The sequence below is a fragment of the Mirounga angustirostris genome, unplaced genomic scaffold (genome assembly GCF_029215605.1).
Source record: "Mirounga angustirostris isolate CCGP_5_RB_7025 unplaced genomic scaffold, mMirAng1.0.hap1 SCAF_9, whole genome shotgun sequence".
In the NCBI taxonomy this organism is placed as follows: domain Eukaryota; kingdom Metazoa; phylum Chordata; class Mammalia; order Carnivora; family Phocidae; genus Mirounga; species Mirounga angustirostris.
In genome coordinates this window covers 41,663,737-41,687,535 of record NW_026991717.1, presented here as the reverse complement: position 1 = coordinate 41,687,535, position 23,799 = coordinate 41,663,737, and the positions used below count along the sequence as shown (strand labels likewise).

The 23,799-nt window shown below is 40.2% G+C and overlaps 1 protein-coding gene across 5 annotated transcripts in view; it reads right to left on the bottom strand.

Annotated features, from left to right (window-relative positions):
- The window catches only part of LOC123861116 (cytosolic iron-sulfur assembly component 2A), a 157,001-nt gene that overhangs the window by 132,800 nt on the left and 402 nt on the right, over positions 1-23,799 (bottom strand). For 3 of the 5 annotated variants that reach the window (XM_064570321.1, XM_064570322.1, XM_064570324.1), the window contains exons 2-3: positions 18,482-18,646; positions 13,726-13,775 (exon numbers count right to left, since the gene is read on the bottom strand). In XM_064570321.1, coding sequence (XP_064426391.1) covers positions 13,726-13,775; positions 18,482-18,646 — 215 coding nt within the window. Of the gene's footprint in view, positions 1-8,258; positions 9,538-10,732; positions 10,779-13,725; positions 13,776-18,481; positions 18,647-23,799 lie in introns of those variants that run through there. The other 2 variants (XM_045899895.3, XM_045899896.3) reach the window with 2 other exon arrangements.

Sequence of the window (23,799 nt, the reverse complement as noted above, 5' to 3'; positions counted from 1 at the left end):
CAACTTGGTAAGTTTCACCCTGCAAGGCAACCTTGAGCTTGGTGTATGTATTCATTGTATATTCTGACTCATCTGAACAGACCTCACCTTGACGTAGCCACAGGACACTGATATGACAGCCTGAGGAATCCAGTAACAAGGAAACTCAGCTGATGTGACCCAGTTTAGCTTAATTAGTTAAATCAAAACAGCAGTAACATCATCCACCACACCACCACCACCACCGAAGCAGCATCCATTCCTTAAAAACAACAACTAATAAGCTTTGCTACTGGGTTATAAATCATTCTCAATTCTGTATAAATCAACAGATTCACAACTGTGGACCAGGCTCAATATTAATCACTCCTGTGGTTGTTAAGGATGTTAATGAATCCTTGGAAGCCTCAGAGAGCCAGAATCCATTGTGGCTTCTAATAGGTAGAAATTTAAACCGGAAAGAAACTTAGAGAGTATCTAACACCTTCATTTTATAGAAGGAAGAAAGAAACCCAAAGCAAGGGAAGTGACTTTTACCCCAGTTCATACTTGTCTGGGCAGAGCCAGGATTAAAGGTCAGGTCTGACCCATCATCCAATGGACATTCTTTATGTGAAATGCCAAAGGCTGAAACCCTGTGTAAAGCTGAATCCCTTCATTATGACCAAGGTGAGCCTGAAGTAATTCACCAAGAAAACACTGTACCATGAGCATGGGAGACTTAGGGGGCACCTAAGAAGATAGGAAATAAAAAAACAGACTCAGGATAACCAAGAATAGGAGCAGTGTGATACAGTACTAGGCCCTAGGAGTTTGGATAGAATCAAAGGAAACCTCCCCAAGGGGGAAAATAACATTTTACTCTATTTATCTCCCATCTTAAAAATAGACTTTTTAAAATGGCTTTATGAAGGAGACATATGGCATAAGATGTGTATGTGCATGTTTAGTAACATTTATTAGGGGCTATCATATTATTAAAAGAAAACATTCATTGCAAATAAACTTTTTTAAAGGCAGAGATAACTACTCTTAAATTTTTAATATATTTGCTTTTAGCCATTTTTATATGTAAATGCACTCTTTTGTTTTTAACTGGGATCGTTTGGCATAAATTATTTTATATTTTGCTTTTATCTCTTATCTTGAGAATTCTCCAAAAGAATTAACAAGTCTTTGAAAACATTGAATCCATTAAATGAATGTAGTATTAATTAGTTAATACTTTATCTATTGTTAGACATTAAGTTTTACATTTCTCCTTATAAAAAATAATGTGACCAGGGGTGCGTGGGTGGCTCAATCTGTTAAGTGCCTGCCTTCAGCTCAGGTCATGATCCCAAGGTCCTGGGATCACCTCGCATCAGGCTCCCTGCTCAGCGGGGCGCCTGCTTCTCCTTCTGTCTCTGCCCCTCCCCCCTCCATCATGCTCTCTCTCGGTCTCTCTCTCTCTCAAATAAATAGATAAAATCTTAAAAAATATATGACCATATGGTTCATAAAGTAAGATTTGAAAATAATGGCCATGGATAAGATGGACCATTCAACAAAGGATGTCAAGACAATAATTAGCCATGTGGATAAAAAGAGAGTTGGGTCCATTCCTCATGGATACCAGTATAAATTCCAACTGGCTCAAAGGTTGAAATAGTAAAAAATAAAATCATTAAAGTATTAAAAATGAACATAGGAAAAATGTTTTATAACCTTGGAGAGTAGACAATCTTTCTAATTATGACCAAAAAATCCAGGACACATAAAATTAAAGACTGATAAATTCAATCACATAAAAATAAAACAAGAAACACACGAAAAAAAAAAACACTAAAAAAAAGAAAAATATTCATGGCAATAAAAAATGAGAAAAATCAAAAACAAGTGACAAACTGGAAAAAAAAAAACTTGCAACACGTATCACTACTCTAATATGTAAAGATCTCCTACAAATCATTAAGAAAAAGACTAACTAGAAAAATGGACAAATGATATGAATGGTTCACATTAAAGAAAATACAAATGTCTCTAACCCATATAAAAATGATGCTTAACCTCACTCATCTTGAGGAAAATACTAACTAAAATTCCACTGAAATAAAATTTTTCACCTATCAGTTTAACAAAAATCTAAAAGATTGATAATGCTCTATTTGGCTGCAGTGCAATGGGGACTTTCATCCATTGATGGTAGGAGTGCAAACTGGCGCAATCGCTACCGACGGCAATTTGTCAGTATCTATACAATGTAAATGCATAGATCCTTTATCCAACAATCCCGTTTTTATTTATTTATTTATTATTTATTTTTTTTAAAGATTTTATTTATTTATTTGAGAGAGAGAGAATGAGAGAGAGCGAGTACATGAGAGGGAGGAGGGTCAGAGGGAGAAGCAGACTCCCTGCCGAGCAGGGAGCCCGATGCGGGACTCGATCCCGGGACTCCAGGATCATGACCTGAGCCGAAGGCAGTCGCCCAACCAACTGAGCCACCCAGGCGCCCAACAATCCCGTTTTTAAAAATTTTTCCTAGAGATTCACTTGTAAATGTATGATATGAGGTATATAAATGGTTGCTCATTATAGCCTGGTCTGTAATATCAAGATAACAGAAATAATCTAAATGTCTATCAATAGGAGCCTTGTTAAATAAAATAGGATACATACGGGGCACCTGGGTGGCTCAGTCGTTAAGTGTCTGCCTTTGGCTCAGGTCATGATCCCAGGGTCCCGGAATTGAGCCCCATGTCTGGGTCCCTGCTCAGCGGGAAGCCTGCTTCTTCCTCTCCCACTCCCCCTGCTTGTGTTCCCTCTCTCGCTGTCTCTCTCTCTCTTTCTGTCAAAAAATAAATAAAATCTTAAAAAAAAAAATATGATACATACAATGGAATACTGTAACACTGTGAAAAATAATGAGGAAGTTCTTTGTAGATTGTTATGAGAATATCTCAAAGACACACTGTTAAGTAGAAAAAAAATAAAGCAAATCATAGAACAGCGTGGTCTGGCAAGATGTATGCTAAAAATTGTGCCAAAAAGGGTATATATATATATTTGTATTGGCTGTTACAGGCATAAAATCTCTCTGGAGCAATAAGAAATTATTAATCATGAAACCTGTTGGGGAAGGGTGAGAACCAGGTGGACAGGATTGGGACGGAGTCTTTTCACCATATACTTTAGGCTATGCTTTTTGATCTTTAAACCACCTGAAGGTATTACCCATTCAAAAACTAAGTAATTCATGTTATTTATTAACATGTTAGTTTACATTAGTTAGTAGACATTAATTAAACATGCCTATGCAATCGAAAAACTGGGAAACATATTTGCAGTATATATGACAGAAAATGCTAAAACCCATACTATATAGTTTTTTTGTTTGTTTGTTTTAAGTGAACATCTCAGGGGCACCTGGGTGGCTCAGTCGGTTAAGCATCTGCCTTCGACTCAGGTTATGATCTCAGGCTCCTGGGATTGAGCTCCTCCTGGGACCGAGCTCTGCTTGGGGCTCCCCGGTCAGTGTGGAGTCTCCTTCTCCCTCTGCCCCTCTCCCTGCTCCTCCTCTCTCTCAAATACATAAAATTTTTAAAAATAAAAATAAAGTAAAAGTGAACATGTCAATAGAAAAATGGGCAAAGGATATAAACAGGGGATTTTTAAAAAATCGCAATAGAAATATTTTCCCATGTTTAATCTTAGCAAATAATGTGAGTGAAAAAAAGGTAGCATTTTAAAATCTTCCACCTTGGGCAAAGATCTTTTTTACCTAACAATACCCTCCCCCAAAATAAATAAAGTAAAAATACCCAGGATTAGTGTGGGGCCGAGACACAAACCCCCATTCTTGGTAGGATGTCGATCAGTACAATTTCTTCAGAGGGCAATTCAGCAATATACATCAAAACCCTCAAAATTATTCCTAACCTCTGGCAAAGTAATTCCACATCTAAGAAAGTCTTCCATGATAATCACCCCAGTCAGAACAAAGGCAAAGTGCCCAGTGTGGTGTGGCATTTAGCTCAGCCGGGTTAGAGGGGTGGCAAGGGTGCCCTGGGTGGGGAAAGGGGTCCCTCCGCAGGTCCCTCCACCGGTGACACTCAGCAGGCAGTGCTCTGTCTTGCTCCTGGCTGACCCTCTGGAAACCTGAAAGCTGACACTAAGGAGTCATGCTTTGCTGCCACCTAGTGCTCCCCAGGTGATTGCACCCAGCTGGCGAGGAAAACTTGCACCCATCAAGTAACTTAGCACCAAGGGGCCCTCTCCTCTATTTTTACTTAACATACACTAAAATGAAGCATTTAATACGTTCCAGGCATTGTATTCAGCACTCTCTCTTAATCCTCTTAGCAGCGCTATCAAATACCTCACTTTACAGATGAGGGAACTAAGTTACAGAGAGGTTAGGTAACTTGCCCAAGGTCACACAGCTACCCAAGGGGCTAAGACCAGGATTAGAGCAAGGTGGCATGTTGGCACCTCGGTCTGTGCTCTGAACCATCTCCTTTGCGAGGGGCAAAGGTCTGTGTAATAATAATAGTACTCAAAGAGAACCTCACAGCCCGTACAGCAACTGCTACCCCTTCCCCTAGCACATCTGGCCCAAATAAGTTCACGCAGGGACTGAGTCTGCCTCTGCCAGATAGGCAGTCTAACCTGAGTCAGGGACAAGCTATGGGCCAGGCAAAATCCAGGGGATTTAAAAAAAATCATTTGTAAATTATTTCATATATACCACAAATATATAAGGAATAACATAACAAATATTCAGGACCCACCGGCAGCTTTAAAAAAATAGTGTCTCCAGTAGTAATGCATCAGTGAGGTGTTTCAACCCTTAGTTAACTGGCTTGTTTTCTGCCACTGTATTAACACACAAGGGGCACCAACTGGGCTATCAATGCAATGCGGCTTTTATAGCCATCCTTCTCTTTCCTAAAAAATAGTCCTCGCCCATTTACAGCTAATTGCATCCTGCTGGAGACATCTGCAGTTTGGGTAACAAAGCAGTTGCTTCGTGGTAGAGCTGAGAAAGCGTCTTCAGTATATATTATGATTTAAGAAGGTAGCGGCTTCCAACCAAAGCTGTGAAGCCCAGGGCTCTGAGGAGTTATTGAAAGAACAGGAAGCCCAAACGCACAGGCAGCATTATTTGCAGACGAGAGTTATAAACCTGGCCTCCACTGACTCCTTAGCAAATCCATGAAGTCCTGAAGTCACATGCAAAGTATCATGTGAGTGCCTTTTTTCCTTTCGGAAAAGGAAAAGGATCCATTCCCTACCTTTCATTAGATTCTCAAAGAGGTCGGAGACCCTCCAAAAAGGTTATGAATCATTCCTACAGATCAGGGGCCGGCAAATGGCCCAGAGGCCAAATTCTTCCTGATACTTGCTTTCATACAACCCTCAAGCCAAGAACGGGTTGTTGGGGTTTTTTGTTTTTGTTTTTTTGGTTTTGGTTTTGGCTTTTGAGAATAGTTTTTTATTTTCAAATGGTTGGAAAAAATCCAAACAATAATATTTCATGACATATAAAATTAAGTGACATTCAGATTTGTGCCCATAAAAAAAGTCTTACTGGAATGCAACCGCACTCACTCATTTACATAGTGTCATGGCTGCCTCTGTTCAACAAGAGCAGAGCTGAATAGCTGCAACAGAGACACAAAGCTGGAAAATGTACTATCTGGACCTTTTCTGAAAAAAGTTTGCTGATCCAGCAGGCGATGGGACTAGATAATACCTCTTATAAATATACGTGCCTCTACTTTTCACTTGTGTGTATAGATGCTGTCATGATTAAGCACAAATTCATCTAAGTATATTATTAACGTAGTGGACATTAGGCATTGGAACCCTCTTACGAATCGGCGGAGTTCCCACCACGTGAGTCTTACTGAGAGAGAGGTAGTGTCCCATACAGAAGGCCAACCTCTCCTTTCTCCCGCCTCCCTGGCACTCAGGGCATAGATGCGGCCCTTGGGATTAGAGACCCCATCTAGGGCTCTGAAGCTGGAGTAAGTCACACAAAACAGCAGGGAGAGGAGAGATCATTCTGGCCGTAGCAGACACAGCAGTCTAACTTCCAAGGGCAGCAGGACCAGCAGGGTGGGAGTGCCTGCAGCAACGACCCATTTCTAGCTGGTCTCCTCACTCGACAGTCCCTAATGAATGGTTTTGTCTTTGCTTCTAGCTGTCTAGCCTCTGTGCCTCCCTGGCCAAGCCAAGCTCAGGCACTAGAAGAGATGGCCAACATCATTCATGGCCTGCAGGAGATGGGCTGAAGGCAGAGGTTGGTTAAGTAAGTGCTCCACGGGGACAGAGAGGGGCCAATCCGTCTTTGCATCCTCGGCACCTGATAGTGCTGGCTACTCAAGAGAGTGCTCACTAAAATATCTGTTGATGAGAGCATACACTAGGGATCTCAAACTTCATTAGATTCCAGCCACCTGAAACTGGCGATGAGCATTTCATGTATCAAGGTCTCTTAAGAAGGGACTATAAAGACAGCCCTCCTCCTTCAACCCTAGCTATGGCTTCCTGGGTTTCCCAGACCATCAAGGGCTCTAGTGATGAGAAACGGTCAGAACTTGAGGACTGATGTGAATTTGACCCTGGGCTATTAGTCTCAGAGCCCCTCTGATGATACCTGCCCTATCTTTTAGAAGCAGATAGCCAGTCAAAAAGCACATGTGCGCTGGCTGGGAGAACATGAAACAGGGTACACACTAGATACACTTAGTTCTGGCCCTGGCTCTCCATTGCAGACTGCCATGAAGCAAGCAACTGGATGTTGGTGCTAAGGACCAACTCTGGTGGATTTGTAATTTGAAGGAAGTGATTACAGTGATGACTAAAAATCAGCAATACTTCATTACTTGTGGATCTACTTACATTTGCTGGGTGACTGATTTCTAATGACCTGGAAAAAAGAGAGGAGCCAATGAGAACTTTTGTAGCAAAAGATCAGGAATCAGTAGTGACATTTCCACAAAGCTAGTGCTCCAATGCCACCACGTCTGATTTTCCAGACAGCACCTTTCTTCAAAGAGGGAGAATGTGGGACAAAAGCTGGGCTGAAGACAGTGCAGACTTAGCAGAAGCCAAGACGGTTTCCACAGGACTTCTAGAACCAGTATGTTATAAAACTCATTCTATTTTTGTCCCTATCCTTTGACACTTTGTTGAGAAGGTATGATCTTCCTCTGCCCAATGGTGAAGATTTGGGCAGACAGACGGTTTCTGTCAGACAAAGTCTTCCCGTCACTTTTAATCATAAAAATTCACTGCATTAAAGAATCTAGTCATATCTCATAGTCAAAACTACAAACTTGGCATTAACTCTTGGGCTAATTTGGGTCCTGCTTCAGGCTTAGAACCTACAGCAGAGCAATGGGATGCAGTCCCTTCTGCTTCTCCAGCCCCCCTGCTTGCTAGTTAGTCTACCACTGCTTTGGAGGCTGACGAGGGAGAAATACTCAAGATAGGATGGTTCTTACTTAGCTGGTTGGCTTTGTGCTTTCTGGGCCTCCCTGGTGATTAGGGCTGGCTCTCTCTTGGGTTGGTACTTTCATAAGCTTACCAGAGGTTCCTGCTGTACACCTTGACCCTGACAGATGCATCCCCCGCTCTTGCTGTCCTCTCTCTTCAGTTCTGGGGCACCAGGCAGGACATGTTCAGACCCTTTCTGTGGAGGTCTCCTTGGCTCTGCTGATAGCCTATTGGACAATGTCAAATACAACCCCACAGCACAGTCCATGAGAAATAGTCCTGCATACCTTGCCCTGAGGGCTCTGTCATCAGAGTCATTGGCCTTGCCTCTCTCTGGCCCTCCAGACCTCCTAGGCAAGAATCAGTCTGCCTTTGGCCCAGCCTTTGGTCCTCTTCCACCTTCTTCCTCAGACCTGAGTCAAGCACCGGTTTACTGGATCCCCCAACGGCAGGGAACACATTTCCAAACTCTCCGAGTTGTCCCCTTGGAATTCCCCTCAGCAGATAATGGTAGAAGGGGTCCCCTTCCTACCCTTCCACCAAAATGGGGGCTGGAACTCAACACAGCAACAGCTTTATCCAAAAAAAAATCTCTTCATTAATCTTCTTATAAAATCCTCTGTTCTTTCAAAACATACATTCTCGAAGTGGATAAAAGGGTTCAAGAGCCATGGAACAAGTTCTCCTATTTTTCCCTTTGTATCCTCTATTAAATTTCAGGCAGAAGAGCTCCATTCCAATAACCTATTATATTAGTTACTTATTGCTATATAAAAAATTACCCCAAAACTTAGTGGTATAAACAATAAACATTTATTATTGCTCACAGCTTCTCTGGGTCAGGAATGTGGACAGCTTAGCTAGACAGTTCTGGCTCAGGGTCTCGTGAAGTTCCAGTCAAGATATCAGCTTGACTGAGGCTGGAGGATCACTTCTAACATGGTTCACTCACATGGTTTGCAAATTGGTGCTGATTGTTGGTGCAAGGCCTCAATTCCTCTCCTTGTGGAATTCTCCACAGGGTTGCTCGTGTGTTCTCATGATATGGTAGCTGGATTCCCACGGAGTGAGAAATTCAAGGAATCAAGATGAATGCAACAACACCTGTTATGATCTAGCCTCAGAAGTCACACACTGTCACCTCTGATTCTTGATTAGCCACACCTACCAGCTTTGATTCAATATAGAAGGAAATATATAGAGGCATGAAGACCAGGAATCAAGGATCACTGGGGAACATCTGGGGGGCCACCTTCCACACCCTGTTACACTTCAAATGATCATTATCCCCTAAAATAAACTGAAGAAAGTTCAAGTAAAGAAGAAACCATAAATTTAGATTGGTTTAATCAAAACTTCTTTGGGGACTTCTTGATCTTCAAAATTACATATGTTATCTGGCCCACTCCACATTTGATCCTCATCTACAAATGGGTCCAAGACTATCCTTGAAGGCAGGGCCTACTCCTGATTTTAAGGGTTCTTTCTGGTTCTCAGATTTCTGATTCTACATAATAATCAGAAAATAAAGCTTTGTAAATATCTTTTAGAGTTGGCATTTACACTAAGATTTATAATTCAACGAAAACATTCTAAGGTACATCATTACAAGAATCATCTCTGTTTTATTTATTCTACAGAGTAATGATTTAAATTGAATACACTTGGGCACAGTAAATATTTGACATGAAAAGTAGTTATCAGAAGAGGCATCAGAAAAATAGCAACTCATCTGACACATAATCACTAGAAAATATTTTTCTGTCCAATCACTTAAGTGTTACAAATCCTGAGAATGTTATACACTGAACAAACTAGGTACTACTTATAATTAAATTTTGCTTGCAAATCATCTGTTAAAAAAAACGCCTTGAGGTACAAATCACCTATGTATTAAACATGTCTTTTACATTTTTACAAAGAATTTAAACAAAAATATCAAACAATTAAAGTTAAGTGGCTCTTAAAACAGCTATTAGTCAGGCTCAAGGACACACTGTTCCACAATTTCCCGTAAGTTGGGGTTTTCCATCGCAGCTGCCACTCGCTCTTTGTCATTTATCTGCTTGTTGACTGCAAAACACAGATAAAAGTTAGCTGAGGAACTTTGTCAACATATAGTGACAGACAAAAATTTTATTAGCCCATTAAAACAGAATTTAACTCCTTGATAACTTAAAGCTGGCTCACTTTTTGTAAGTTCTACAAGGGAGACTTACAGAGAAAAATACCCCCTAAATTCCCACTACTCTACCACAACTATTTTCATGTCTTTCTTTCTAGTCTTCGTCCATATACATTATTTCCATATAAAGAGTAAATACAATTTTGAAAATTACTATTTTTCTCCCCTTAAGCCTATTTTTTAAACTACAGGGTTATTTAAAATAGCAAAAATTATAAGCCTTCTAAATTAATTATGAACACTATGCGACGTGGAGCACCTTTATACATACAGCCTTCTTTTTGGAGATTCTTGAAAGTGGCATTATTAGACCAAGGGGTATGAGTATTTTTATGGTTTGATTCTTATCACTGAATTATTTCCCAACATTTTTCACCAATTGTATTGTCAGCAACAATACATGAGCTATCAGTTTTCAAAAAATATCTGGTATTATTAATAAAAACAAGTAAACATACACACACATAAAACAGCAGGTGAAAATGGCTCCTTATTATTGCTGTAATTTGCAATTCCTTGATAAATAGTGGGAGGACATTTCTCCATGTTTATCTATTAGTTCTTCTGTGAATTTTCTGTCCGTCTCTGTTAATCTACTGGGTGTTTTATTTTTTAATGAGCTTGCATGGATCTTCATATAATAAAGGTATTGGCCCATATCTTCTGTCTATAATTTGCTAAAAGCACCCTCAAAGTAAGAGTTTAAAAGAGAAATGTCCATATTCTTTTCTAGACCTTCAATTTCAATTTCAAGTACATAGCTCTCTATCCTGCACCAAAGAAAAAAAATTGAGCCCTCTTTAGAGTTTGTAAGTCAAGGTTTCTAGAGCTGGATATTCTTTAGAGATGTGCAGCTACTAGGCTAAATCAGCCAATATTCACAGGGCCTGCCTCTAGTTCACCTAGAGTCCTACTGAAAAATTACCTTCTTGAAAAGCCTACGTTCCCCACCTCAAAGAAGAGGTAATAACTAATTCTTCACTTTTTTTGCAAATGACCCATAGATACTTGGATAGCAGAATAACAGTATCCAAGATGAAGTACTATCTGAAGTTGCTTTTTAATGGGTCAAGATTGACTTACTGTCTTCCTCTGTTGAGTGGGTTCCTTCAGAAATGTAGATTTCCAACTAGGAAGAAAAAAATATTAAAACCAAAACATTTAGAACACTCTAAGATAACAAGTGAAGTGAAATGCACAGTGGACTCAAGTGTCTAGGAATGAAAGCCCAAATAGTGTTCTTAACATCAATGACTTAGGGACAAATCCCTCCGAAACAGGGACTGAAATTAGTCGATTTTTTTTAAAGATTTTATTCATTTATTCATGAGAGAGAGAGAGGCAGAGGGAGAAGAAGACTCCCTGCTTGGAACTGTGTCAACATATAGTGACAGACAAAAATTTTATTAGCCCATTAAAACAATGGGGGACTCGATTCGAGGACCCTGGAATCATGATCTGAGCTGAAGGCAGACGCTTAACTGACTGAGCCACCCAGGGGCCCTGAAATTAGGATTTTTTAATTTTGGTCACCTGCGGAAGGCCTGCAGGGGGTATTCCCATTATTTTTTTTAATGAATACACACAAATAAAATTTTACACAAATGAGATCTCATACATACTTTACTCATGAATCTCTCTACCCTACACTCTACCTCTTCCTCCCAAATCAGTACCTAAAATATCTAAACTTCTTCTCTGCCCTAAGCCCCAAGAAAGCCATACTAATAATCTAGTGTAGTTTCTTCCATATTTTTCTCCATACCTACATAATGGAATACAGATTTTATACACACACACACACACACCCCAAAGTTGGAAGTTTCTTTTTTTTGCTTATTTTACAAAAATGGGATCACAATATAGTTTTCAGTATCCTCCTCTTCTCATTTATTATTATCTTGCTAAATTTACTCTCAAGTATAATATTGATTAAGCTAAACCTCCTGGTCCTGCTGCATTTCCTCAGATTAGTTAACCTCCAAGAACTAGACCTTCTGAGACAAACCCACAAAATTCTGTGACAAATAACACATTCTATATGAAAAAGACATGTCTACTCTCCAGAGAACACTGGAGTGTATGAACTAATTCTTACACAGTTATTTTACTACTAAGATAAATGTTTTTCAAGAGTGAAAAAAATCATACCTTATTATGGCTAAAAGAGACCCCAGAGATCATCTAGAACAGTCTTTTTTAAAAAACAAAACACCTTGGGGCGCCTGGGTGGCTCAGTTAGCTAAGCACCCGACTCTTGATTTTGGCTCAGGTCATGATCTCAGGGTTGTGAGACTGAGCTCAGTGCCGGACTCTGTGCTGTTATGGAGTCTGCTTACAATTCTTTTTTTTTTTTTTTAAAGATTTTATTTATTTATTTGACAGAGAGAGAGAGAAAGCAGGAACACAAGCAGGGGGAGTGGGAGAGGGAGAAGCAGGCTTCCCGCTGAGCAGGGAACCCGATGCGGGGCTTGATCCCAGGACCCTGGGATCACGACCCGAGCCAAAGGCAGACGCTTAACGACTGAGCCACCCAGGCGCCCCCTGCTTATGATTCTTTCTCTCTCTCTGCCCCCCACCCCAAAACACCATATGAATTCCTCTAGCGGCTAGTGGCATAATACTAACTCTTATTCCAGACAACAAAACAACAGGTATAAAAATCACTCTATATTCATTTACTTCGGTTTAAAATTATGCATGACTCAACTCTGAAAAATGGTAAATAAAGGGGAAAAGTCAAGCATTTACCCTGCTATTCCTGCATGAACTATACTTCAAGGAAACCACACAGTGGGCTTGGTACCTTGCAGACACAGAGGACTCTAAATTTGAGAGGTTACTGTGGCCCTTTCTAAGTGGTTCTTCCTTGGTTTTAATTTTTTACACATGAAAATATGTTCAACATTATTAGCCACCAGGTAAATGGCAATCAAAACCATGAGTTATCACTTCAAACCCACTAGGATGGCTATACTGAAAAAGACAGATAATATTAATACAGAAGTATAAGAACCCTCATACACTGCTGGTGGGAATGTAAAATGGTGAAGCAGCTATGGAAAACAGTCTAGCAGTGCCTCAAAAAGTTAAATACACTTAGCAAAAGATCCAGCAAATCTCCTTCTAGGTGGAGGGAGGATGAAAATATGCCCAAACGAAAACTTGTACATGAATGTTCACAGCAGCATTATTCCTAATAGACAAGAAGTGGAAACAACCCAAATGTCCATTCATTAATCAACAGATAAATAAACTATGATACATCCATACAATGGAATCATATAAGGCAGTAAAAAGGAAGGAAATACCGACACATGCTACAACATGGATGAATTCTGAAAATAATATTTTAAGTGAAAGAGGCCAGTCCAAAAGACTACAAACTATATGATTCCATTTAAATTAAACATTCAGAATAAGCAAATCTATAGAGACCAAAAAGAGATCAGTGGTAGCCTGGGGATGGGGGAAGGTCTGGATAAATGGGTATGGGTTTCTTACTGAGGTGATGAAAATGTTTTAAAACTGGGGCGCCTGGGTGGCTCAGTAGGTTAAGCGGCTGCCTTCAGCTCAGGTCATGATCTCAGGGTCCTGGAATCGAGCCCCAAGTCGGACCTCCTCAGCGAGGAGTCTCCTTTTCCCTCTCCCTCTGCCCCACCCCCTACTAGTGATTGCTCGCACTCTCTCTCAAATAAATAAAACCTTAAAAAAAAAACCCACAAAAAATTGATAGTAGTGATGGTTGCACAACTCAGTGAATACAGGAAAACCATTAAACTGTACATTTTAAACAGATGAATTGTGTGAAATGTGAACTAAATCTCAATAAAGCTGTTATAAAACAACAAAATCTTCCTTACCTTATGTTTATTTTTTTTATTTGTTTATTTTTTTTTAAAGATTTTATTTATTTATTCATGAGAGACAGAGAGAGAGACAGAGGCAGAGGGAGAAGCAGGCTCCCCGCGGAGCAGGGAGCCCGATGCGGGACTCGATCCCAGGACCTTAGGATCATGACCTGAGCCAAAGGCAGACGCTTAACCGACTGAGCCACCCAGGCATCCCTTCCTTACCTTATGTTTAAACGGTAAACACCGCTGAAGTTTTACTCTTAAGCACAGCCCTGTAGAGGAAAAAAAAAGAAAAGGCCCCAATTATCTCTTCTTTTATTAATTCTTGACAATGTATACAACTGTGTGTAGGTGTCTCCATACAATACAGTAGCTGGAAACAGCTTTGGTTCAATCCAGCGTAGGTCTCCTTGGAGCCAGGCACCATGCTAGCAACTTTAATATATATAGTCTTACATATTCCTCATGATAATCCAGTGAGCCACATACTACCAAACCCATTCTACAAATTATGAAACTAAGGTCACAATGTAACTTGCCCAAGGTCACTGAGTTAGTAAAGTGGCAATTGGGACTAAAACCCAAGACCACTGCAAAGCCTAGGTCCTTTCTACTACAACAATTTACCTTCAAGCAAAGGTCAGTTCACTCATTTAACTTTACTGAACACTCACAACAGGCCAGATCATGCAAAAATTTAAGACCAAATAAGAGCCACTTAAAAAGGACCACAAGAAACTTCTCAAATTTGGAATCCTCTATATCTACAATGTACAAATAGAGTTGTTTCCCCAAAACAAGATCCTCTGAAGTTCAGTTTATCACCTCAATGTCAAGTCATAGTTCAATACCCACCACCCCTCGCTCCAGTTGAGACTTGTAACAGAAATTAACACTGGGCTTGGAACGAACCCTCTGTGTGCCCATGTTCCTCTTCTCCCCCACCTCAAAACAAGGAAGGAATTTTTAACTAAATCTACACCCCTAGACACAAAAGATAAGTCAAACTGTTCTTATGCACAAAGTATTTCAGAGTACTTAGAGTCTAGAACACAGTAATTTCATAATAAATATTAGAGAACTCTAAAGACAACATATAGTTTCTTTAAGAGGGTCTCCCTTTAGAAGATCTGCCTTAAAGCATATTTGGAGGGTTCTTCTCTTCCCTCTGCCCCCCACACTGTCTCTTTAATTTGTTACCTGTGTATCATCTGAGCTTCCTCCTGTGTTCTACTCACTGTTGGTAGGTGTTTTACCCACATAGTATAAATAACAACTGTGTCACAATTCACAAAGCACTTTCTTGAACATCAATATCCTTAAGAGAGGCAGTAGAGCATTACTGAGATAGATACTTTGGGTTCAAAAGAAGCTCCACTGTATACAAGCTATGGGGCCCTCGTCAAGTTACTTAACCTCTCCTGAGCTTCAGTATCCTTATCTGTAAGATCGGTATTATAATAGTACCACTATATACAGGGTTGTTATGAGTAGTAAATAAATTGTTATGCAATGTGCCTAAAATAGGACTTGGTACATAAAAAGTATCTAATAAATATTAGCTATTACTATTATATCATTTTCATTTTACAACCAGGAACCATGATAAGTGATTTGTCTGACAAGCAGAGAGCTGGGAGCTAAATATAGACCTTCTGACTCCAAATCCTATGCCCTTCATATTGGACCACACCTGCCTTCAGCTATTCTTGTCCAGACTAAGTCAACACAAATGGCTATCAGCTGGTTTTCTCTGCCTTACCCACTTTGAGTCTTCCTTGTCTTTGCAATTATTTACCAGGATAACTCTGAGTAGGTGACGACCTAAGCAATCAGGCTGGAACGCATACCCAGGTGCCTTCCCCTGCTTCACACTACCTGCTCATAGGAAAACCCTCCCAGATGCCAGGAAGAAGGCTCCCTTTAATGTGTTTTCCAATCGTGTTGATTGAACATGGTTACTACACTAGTATACTAACTTCTAAAAAGCCAAGGGTCTTAACTGGAACTCATATTAAAAGGGTCCCCAAAATCCTGACAACACTTTGTTCAAGGAGTGGACAGATCTGAAGTAGCTCCCATAATCGGAACTGGGTGCCTTTAGAGTTACTTTTATTTCCTGGGCTTTCTCAATCTTTGTCCACACAAACATGGTTTTTCGATAATTACAATCATAATCAAATGCAGCTTAGCATTCCAGTTTTTTCATACATTTCTCAGATACTTTGATTCCTTGATTATCATTTTCTATAGAAACAAGAAATTCCATTATATTGGTGCCATTTCCTTATTAATAGATACTATAGTTTCTTCCAGGCTTTATTATTATAAATTTACTATAAACGTTTTGTACACGTTACTGTTTTCTTCAATGGAATTATTTCCTTAATTCCTGGGTCAAAGAGTAGAAACTTTTTAATAAGGACTTACTTATATGTACCCAGAAGCTTAAAAATACTTATACCATATGACCCAATAATTCCAATTAAAGGAATTTATCCTGAGGCAATAACTAGAGATATATGAAAATATTTATGTATAAAGTTGTTCATCATATTATTTAATAAATTGTGAAAGCCTAGAAGTGGTATAAATGGTTATAAAAATTATGATATACTGATGTGATTAGCACAAACCTCTGACTATATAATTAAAAACTAATATTTAATGAAGAATAAAAAATATTCCTTATCTATTTCACATGTTCTATTATCTAAACTTTATAACTGTTGATACTCTTATTATCTCTACTTTACAGATAAGGAAACTGAGGCTCAGAAAGGTTAAGTAATTTGCCTAAGGCCACAAAGTGGCAGACCTGACAGAGCTGGAATTTTAGCCTAGAGCACACATTCTTTTATGACAGCTGATTTTTATTTTTTTCTTTATGCTTCTGTGGAGTTTCCAAATTATTGCCAAGAAACATACTTTTGTAATGTAAAAAAACACAAAATAAATGTTACTTTTTAATAATTTTTTTTTAAGATTTTATTTATTTATTTGACAGAGACAGAGATAGCAAGAGCAGGAACGCAAGCAGGGGGAGTGGGAGAGGGAGAAGCAGGCTTCCCGCTGAGTGGGGAGCCCAATGCAGGGCTCGATCCCAAAATCCTGGGATCATGACCTGAGCTGAAGGCAGACGCTTAACGACTGAGCCACCCAGGCGCCCCTATATGTTACTTTTTTTTCCCCCCCTAAATGTTACTTTTTAAAAATCAACTTGCTAAAAGCTCTTAGAGTAATAGACCCTCTATTTAAGAACTCTTATGTATCAAAATATTTTAAGATACTTCCCTTCACATCAAGAGAGTAGCAGTACTTCTGGTATCTGTTGATTCAGAAACTGTCCAATGACAAAAAAATAAGCATGCATTCAAAAATGCTTTTTCTAGGATGGAATATTAATAACCACAATATCATCGGGGTGCCTGGGTGGCTCAGTCGGTTAAGTGGCCAACTCTTGATTTTGGCTCAGGTTATGATCTCAAGGTCCTGGGATCCTGCCCTGTGGCAGGCTCTGTGCTCAGCAGGGAGTCTGCTTGAGGATTCTCTCTCCCTCTGTCTCTCCCTTGGCTTATGTTCTCTCTCTCTCAAATAAATAAATAAATAAATAACCACAATATTATCTATGGATTCATGGACCCTTTAGTCCCTCAAGATGTGGCCCATATGCTGGAAATCACTAACAGGGATCCCAGATCAACAAGTGAGAAGAGAAAAACAGAAATCACAAAAATGGAAGCAATAATAAAATATTTACCTTTTCAATCGTTTTTATAAACTTATCTATTTTTAAACAGATGATATATTCCCATACTTCAAAAACTTAAAAATATAAAAAGGTATACAGTAAAGTCTTCCTCCCACCCTGTCCCCAACCTGCCCAGTTCCTACCACCAATACCCACCCCCATCACAGCTGGCCATTTCTTATATATTCTTTGTGCCTATACAATCAAATACAAATTTCTATTTTTGCCCTTTTATACACAAATGTAGCAATATTATACTTGTTTTTATTTCTTAACAGTATGTAACAAAGATCTTTCCATACCAGTACGTGGAGAGCTTTTTCATTCTTTCTCATAGCTGTATAGCATTCCATTGTTAATATATACCATTAATGATTATTTCACCAATTCCCTACTGATGAACATTTGGTTTGAAATAAACTTCCTTTATCTTTTTTATTCTTATTTATTTATTTTTTTAGATGGGGGGGAGAGGGGCAGAGGGAGAGGGAGAAAGAGAATCTTTAGGAGGCTCCACACCCAGCGTGGAGCCCAAGCAGGGCTCAATCCCACAACCTTGAGATCATGACCTGAGCAGAAATTAAGAGTCAAGGCTTAACCGACTGAGCCACCCAGGCGCCCCTCCTTTATCTTCAAAGACATCTCTTGTATATCTTACAGCTAACTACTACAAAATATTGGGAATGCAGCCTCTCGAATAGAAAACTACCTCAAAAATAACACTCCCAAATAAAAAACTTAAAAAAAAAAACAAAAAAAAAGAACTCTCCCACTAGGACTTATGGCCCATGCTGCACTGAAGCCAAGAGAGCAGTGAAAGGAAAAGAAGGTGATGGCAGCAGGGCTAGTTTGACAGCACCCACTCCAATCCCCAGAACTGAGGAGAGGACTGGCCCACACCCACTCTCTTAACTGTAGGCGTGTACAGGGAAGAAAAGCAACATGGGGTAATTAAAGGAGATCTCACATTTGGAGTCAGGGGACCTGGGTTTGAGCCTCAGCTTCATCATTTCCTGGCTATGTGATTCTGAGCAAGTCACTTAAATTCTCTGAGTCTTGGGTTCCTCATCTGGAAAATTCTCTCATAGGCTGTGAGGGCTACAGAAGATACACATTTGAAAAGACTCTGTGAACTATAAAGTGTGATACATGATGCTAATTGTTATTTTGGGTCAGTATCAGTAAAATAATTTAGAATTAAAAATATATTTATATATAAAATCTTACCAATAAGGGTTGCCAAAGAGCAGTGAGGTACTGTTGGTGTGAACCTGATAATAACCAAATAGTCTTCTTCGTTTATCTCCTGAACCTCCACACTACTTTCTGTTACCACTTCCAGTTCTTCTAAAGTATTGGGCTTCTCTGGGTCCCGGATAGTTCGAATCAAATCTAAAGAATCATCAGAGACAAGGTATTATGTTAAAACATGAATATTCTCAATAAGGATGACTTTGCCAGTCCTAATCCAAACACGGACTGCTTTTTTTTTTTTGAACCAAATATTATAGTAACTGCCCAGATTTCTCACAGAAATTTCCACAACCAGTTTCCTTTTGAGAAAACTGTTTTCTTGGATTCTTATTAGATCATAACCAGTTTCTTGGATCCAACATTACAGAGAGAACATAAGAATGACAAGAGTGTCATAGAAGTTAAAGGGGAAGAAATAACTTATAGCTTGGGAGACTGTGGTATCAGGATTTAGGAAAGTCGAATCTGAAACAAGCCTTTAAAAATTTCAGTATTTGACATTTAAGGTGAAGGAAAGAAAAGGAAAAGAAGTTTAGGGGCTCCTGGCTGGCTCAGTCAGCAATGAATGCAGTTCTTGATCTTGGGGTCATGAGTTTGATCCCCACGTTGGGTGTAGAGATTACTTAAAAAAAAAAATTTTTTTTTAATTAAAAAAATGTTGAGTCTGCCTGGAACCCAGCATAAGTGAGGATATAAGAGTTTGGGCCCGGGGCGCCTGGGTGGCTCAGTTGTTAAGCGTCTGCCTTCAGCTCAAGTCATGGTCCCAGAGTCCTAGGATCGAGCCCCACATTGGGCTCCCTGCTCAGCGGGAAGCCTGCTTCTCCCTCTCCCACTCCCCCTGCTTGTGTTCCTGTTCTCTCTGTCTCTGTCAAATAAATAAATAAGTAAATAAATCTTTAAAAAAAAAAAAGAGTTTGGGCCAGACCATCAAGGATCTTTTACAGTCAGCCACAGGCAATAGGGAATCCTCAAGAGGTTCTGAATGAGGGAGGAACAGGGACAGCATAACACTGTCAGCTGGGAACTCATCCACTGGCTGGTAGACTCAGAGCTAAGGGCAAAGCCAGGAATACCAGCTGAAAATGCTGGGCCCAAAACAGGCACATGACAATAGTAATGGAGAGGAGGGGACAGATGGAGAAGTAATTTCAGCAGCAGAATCAAGAGAATTTGACAATTGTTTAGATGTAGAAGACAAGGAAAGGGAAAAAGGAAGATGACTCAGATTTTAAGTCTGTCTGGGAGAACACTGATAGAATGAAAAAACAAAACAAAACTGGAGAACACAGGAAGAAAGTTGGGTGGGGGCTGGGGCAACTGGGTTCAGTTTTATACACAATGATTTTGAGGTGCTTAAGGGGCAACCCGATGGGACAGTCCAGCAAATACTGAACTGTGACATAAGGTTTAAGAGAGCACCAAGGCTAAACACATGAAAAGATGCTCAACATCACTCATCATCAGGGAAATGCAAATCAAAACTACAATGAGAGATCGCCTCACACCTATCAGAATGGCTAAAATAAAAAACACAAGAAATAAGTGTTGGCAAGGATGTGGAGGAAAAGGAACCCTGTGCACTGTTGGCGGGAATGCAAACTGGTGCAGCCACTGTGGAAAACAGTATGGAGGGTCCTCAAAAAGTTAAAAACAGAACTAGCCTACAATCCAGTAATTGCCCTACTGGGTATTTACCTAAAAAATACAAAAACACTAATTCAAAGGGATACATGCATGACTATGTTTGTAGCAGCATTATTTACAATAACCAAGATATGGAAGCAGCCCAAGTACCTATCGATTGATGAATTTATGAATATATCTGATATATATGTGATGGAATATTATTCAACCATAAAAAAGAATGAAGTCTTACTATTTGCAAGGACATGAATGGAGCTAGAGAGTATAATGCTAAGCAAAACACGTCAGTCAAAGACAAATACCACATGATTTCACTCATATGTGAAATTTAAGAAATGAAACAAATGAAGAAAGGGAAAAAAGAGACAGACAAACCAAGAAACCGACTTTCAACTGTAGAGAACAAACTGATGATTATCAGAGGGGAGGTGGGTGGAGGAACAGGTGAAATAGATGAAGGGTTTTAAGAGTACACTTATGAGGAGCACTGAGTAACATACAGAATTGTGAATCATTATATTGTACACCTGAAGCCAATATAATGCTGTATGTTAACTATACTGGAATTAAAATAAAAAATTAAAAAGAGAGAGAGAGAGCAACAAAGCTAGAGTGGTTCTTGAACCCATGGGATTCGCAAAGAATGAGCAGAACAGTTTTCAACCTTGGGTGAACAATGGAATCATCAGGACTGCTTTAAAAACAAAACAAAAATTGATGTCTAAGCCCTACTCCCAAAGATCCTGATTTAATTGATTTGTAGTATGGGCTGGACTTAAAAAATTCCTCAGGTTGTTCTTATGGGCAGCTCAGTTTGAAAACTACTAATGTAAAGGGAGAGACCCAAGAATAGACCTGTAGGAAGCACCTAATTTAGGGATCAGAAGAAGAAAGAAAAGCAAGAAGCAGAGATGGAAGCGGGGGGAGATTAACAACATTAAATGCAGCAGAAAAATTCAAAATGATGACAGCTGAAACAGGTCTTTGGATTTGTAACCCAGAAGATCACCTATAAGAAAGCAGTTTCAGTAGAGAGATGAGGACAGAAGCCAGCTTGCAAAAGGGGAAACGAGAAGGAACCGAAAATGCAGTCCTAGGGCTTTGGCAGGGAAGGGAAGGGCAAAGAACAGATAGTGGGTTTAGACAAAGCTAGAACAATGACAAGGGTAAGGGAAACTTGAGTATGTTTTATAGCCCAAGGGGAAGGATCAAATAGAGGAAGTGAGACTGAAAGTATAGGGGGGAGGATGGCGGACTGGCAAAATAAGCAGAAGGGAATGAGACCAAGGATGTGGGAGCCTGGGCTGGCCTTGGAGAGGACAAGATTTCCTTCTTACTCTGAGGTTGGAGAAAAATATGGAAAAGGAGAATGATAGACAAATGGTGAGATAGAAAGGAGAGCAGAAGGAATCCACATAGGATGGACTTTGATGTTCTCCAGCCTGAGGTTTTGTTCTATTATTGATAGCACCCCTGTAATCAGAAATGCTACTGGGAAAAACAAATCAATCACTCCACCTTCTCCCCAACCACTCCTAGGCTTATCACTTGATTAGCCACAGAATCTGAAAATGGAGACAGGAAAGAAAAGACAAAGCTTCTTCTTCACAAGGCTCTGTCCCCATGGGGCTCAGGGAAACACAGCTTTTTAAAAGATTTTATTTATTTATTTGACAGAGAGAGACACAGCGAGAGAGGGAACACAAGCAGGGGGAGTGGGAGAGGGAGAAGCAGGCTTCCTGCCCAGCAGGGAACCCAATGCGGGGCTCGATCCCAGGACCCTGAGATCATGACCCGAGCCGAAGGCAGTCGCTTAACCGACTTGAGACACCCAGGCGCCCAACACGGCTTTTTTAAAAGAAATTTGCTCCCCCTCATCCTTGGCATTTTCCTTGTAAGGCTCATTTATACAAGCTGCATTATATTCTTTAATATGCTACCTAACCCTGAAATTAAGTCTCACCCCTTATTAAACTTCTCTGGTTTTCTACTGATTTGAGAGATTTGGATTTATTTATTTAGAAAGAAAGCAATGTTGCTCTTCTCACATTACTCCTCTGATGAAAATTCTTCTATGGCTCTGCACTGATATTCTTTTTCTTAAACGATTTTATTTATTTGAGAGAAAAAGAGTGAGTGAAAGAGAGAGAGGGGACGAGTGGGGGAGGAGTAGAGGGAGAGGGAGAAGCAGGCTCCACACTGAGCAAGGAGCCCGATGTGGGGCTCAATCCCAAGACCCTGAGATCATGACCTGAGCCAAAGGCAGACGCTTAAACGACTGAGCCACCCAGGTGCCCCTGCATTGATATTCTTTATACATTTAAATCTTCAGTATCCAGTTCTGACCTGGTATCTAAAATAATTTTTGACCACACTTCCACCCTTTACTACAAACTCTATCCTGAAGCCCCACCTATCTGCCATTCTCTAACATGTTCCTTTATCACCTCCATACTTTTGCTCCCTTTTCTCTTAGTATGCTTTCTACCCTCCATATATCCAGAGCATACTTATACTTCAAGGCCTAACTCAAGTGACTCCTCCTTAAGTTTTTCCAGATCCCCCATTCAGAGATTACTATCTCTCCTTCCTCTGAATTTCTCTCTCTCTTATTCAGGTCGATGGCTTTCTACTGCATAAAATAAAAAAGTCTATTTTTGCATATATAGGTCTCCCTCGATAGAAACTTTAGGACAAGAATCATCTCTCTTCCAAAGCTGTATCCCCAAGTGCCCTTCTGTCCTGAGATGCTGTAGACAGAAGTCTGATAGTACAGGAATGTGTCCGTTTTGTGGAGATCATTCTACTCATAATCATCTAGCTGGGGTTAAGTCCTGCCTCTAGTAAGAGAGCGGTAAATTAGATTGGCTCCAAAGATCTTTTCCAACCCTGGCCTCCTTCTCCTGGTCCCTAATCCTTGCCCACATTTTATTTGTATTCTTTGGTTAGATCTTTCACCTGCAGTCAGCAGGAACAGCTGAACAGTAGTTAGAGCCAGTCTTTTTAGTTTTCAAAAGCAATACTACATAAGTCCCAAAACAGGGAGTCATAAGGCAATTGTGAAATGGTGTAAAGTGCACGAAGTTTGGAATCAGAAGACATGGGCTTGGTTTTTGCCGTTTCTGTACTGGCAGTGTGACCTCCGGGTAGCTGTTTAACCATTCTAAACCTTTGTTTTCTCATTTGTACAATGAAGCGGGTCCCAGGAATTTAAACAATGTATGTGATTGTGTGTGTGTGTATTCGTTTTTGCACTGCTGGCTTGGCTGTGATAAGAAACTAAAAGTTCGAGGCCCGGGTACGGGGAGCCGGGTTTGTCCTCTTCTCTCGGGGACCGCTGCCTTTTTTTTTTTTTTTTCTTTTGCACAAGAGAGCGACTGTGCCCTTAGGCCAGTCCCCAACTCGTTAGTCACCCAGGGGCTAGGGGACGCAAGGAAGGAGACAAGTAGTGCAATCAATCCAGCTTTGCTTCCTAACCAAGCACCCTAAATGCCTGCTCTGCCCAGAAATCTTGAAAAGGCCACTAGGGCGTGGGGCAGACAAGGGAAATGAAGCGTTTAAAAACCTCCAGGCTCGGCTTGCCCCAGGTTTAGGAAGAGCCCGGGTCCTAGAAAGATCCACATTCCTGCGTGACTCAGGACCCCGGA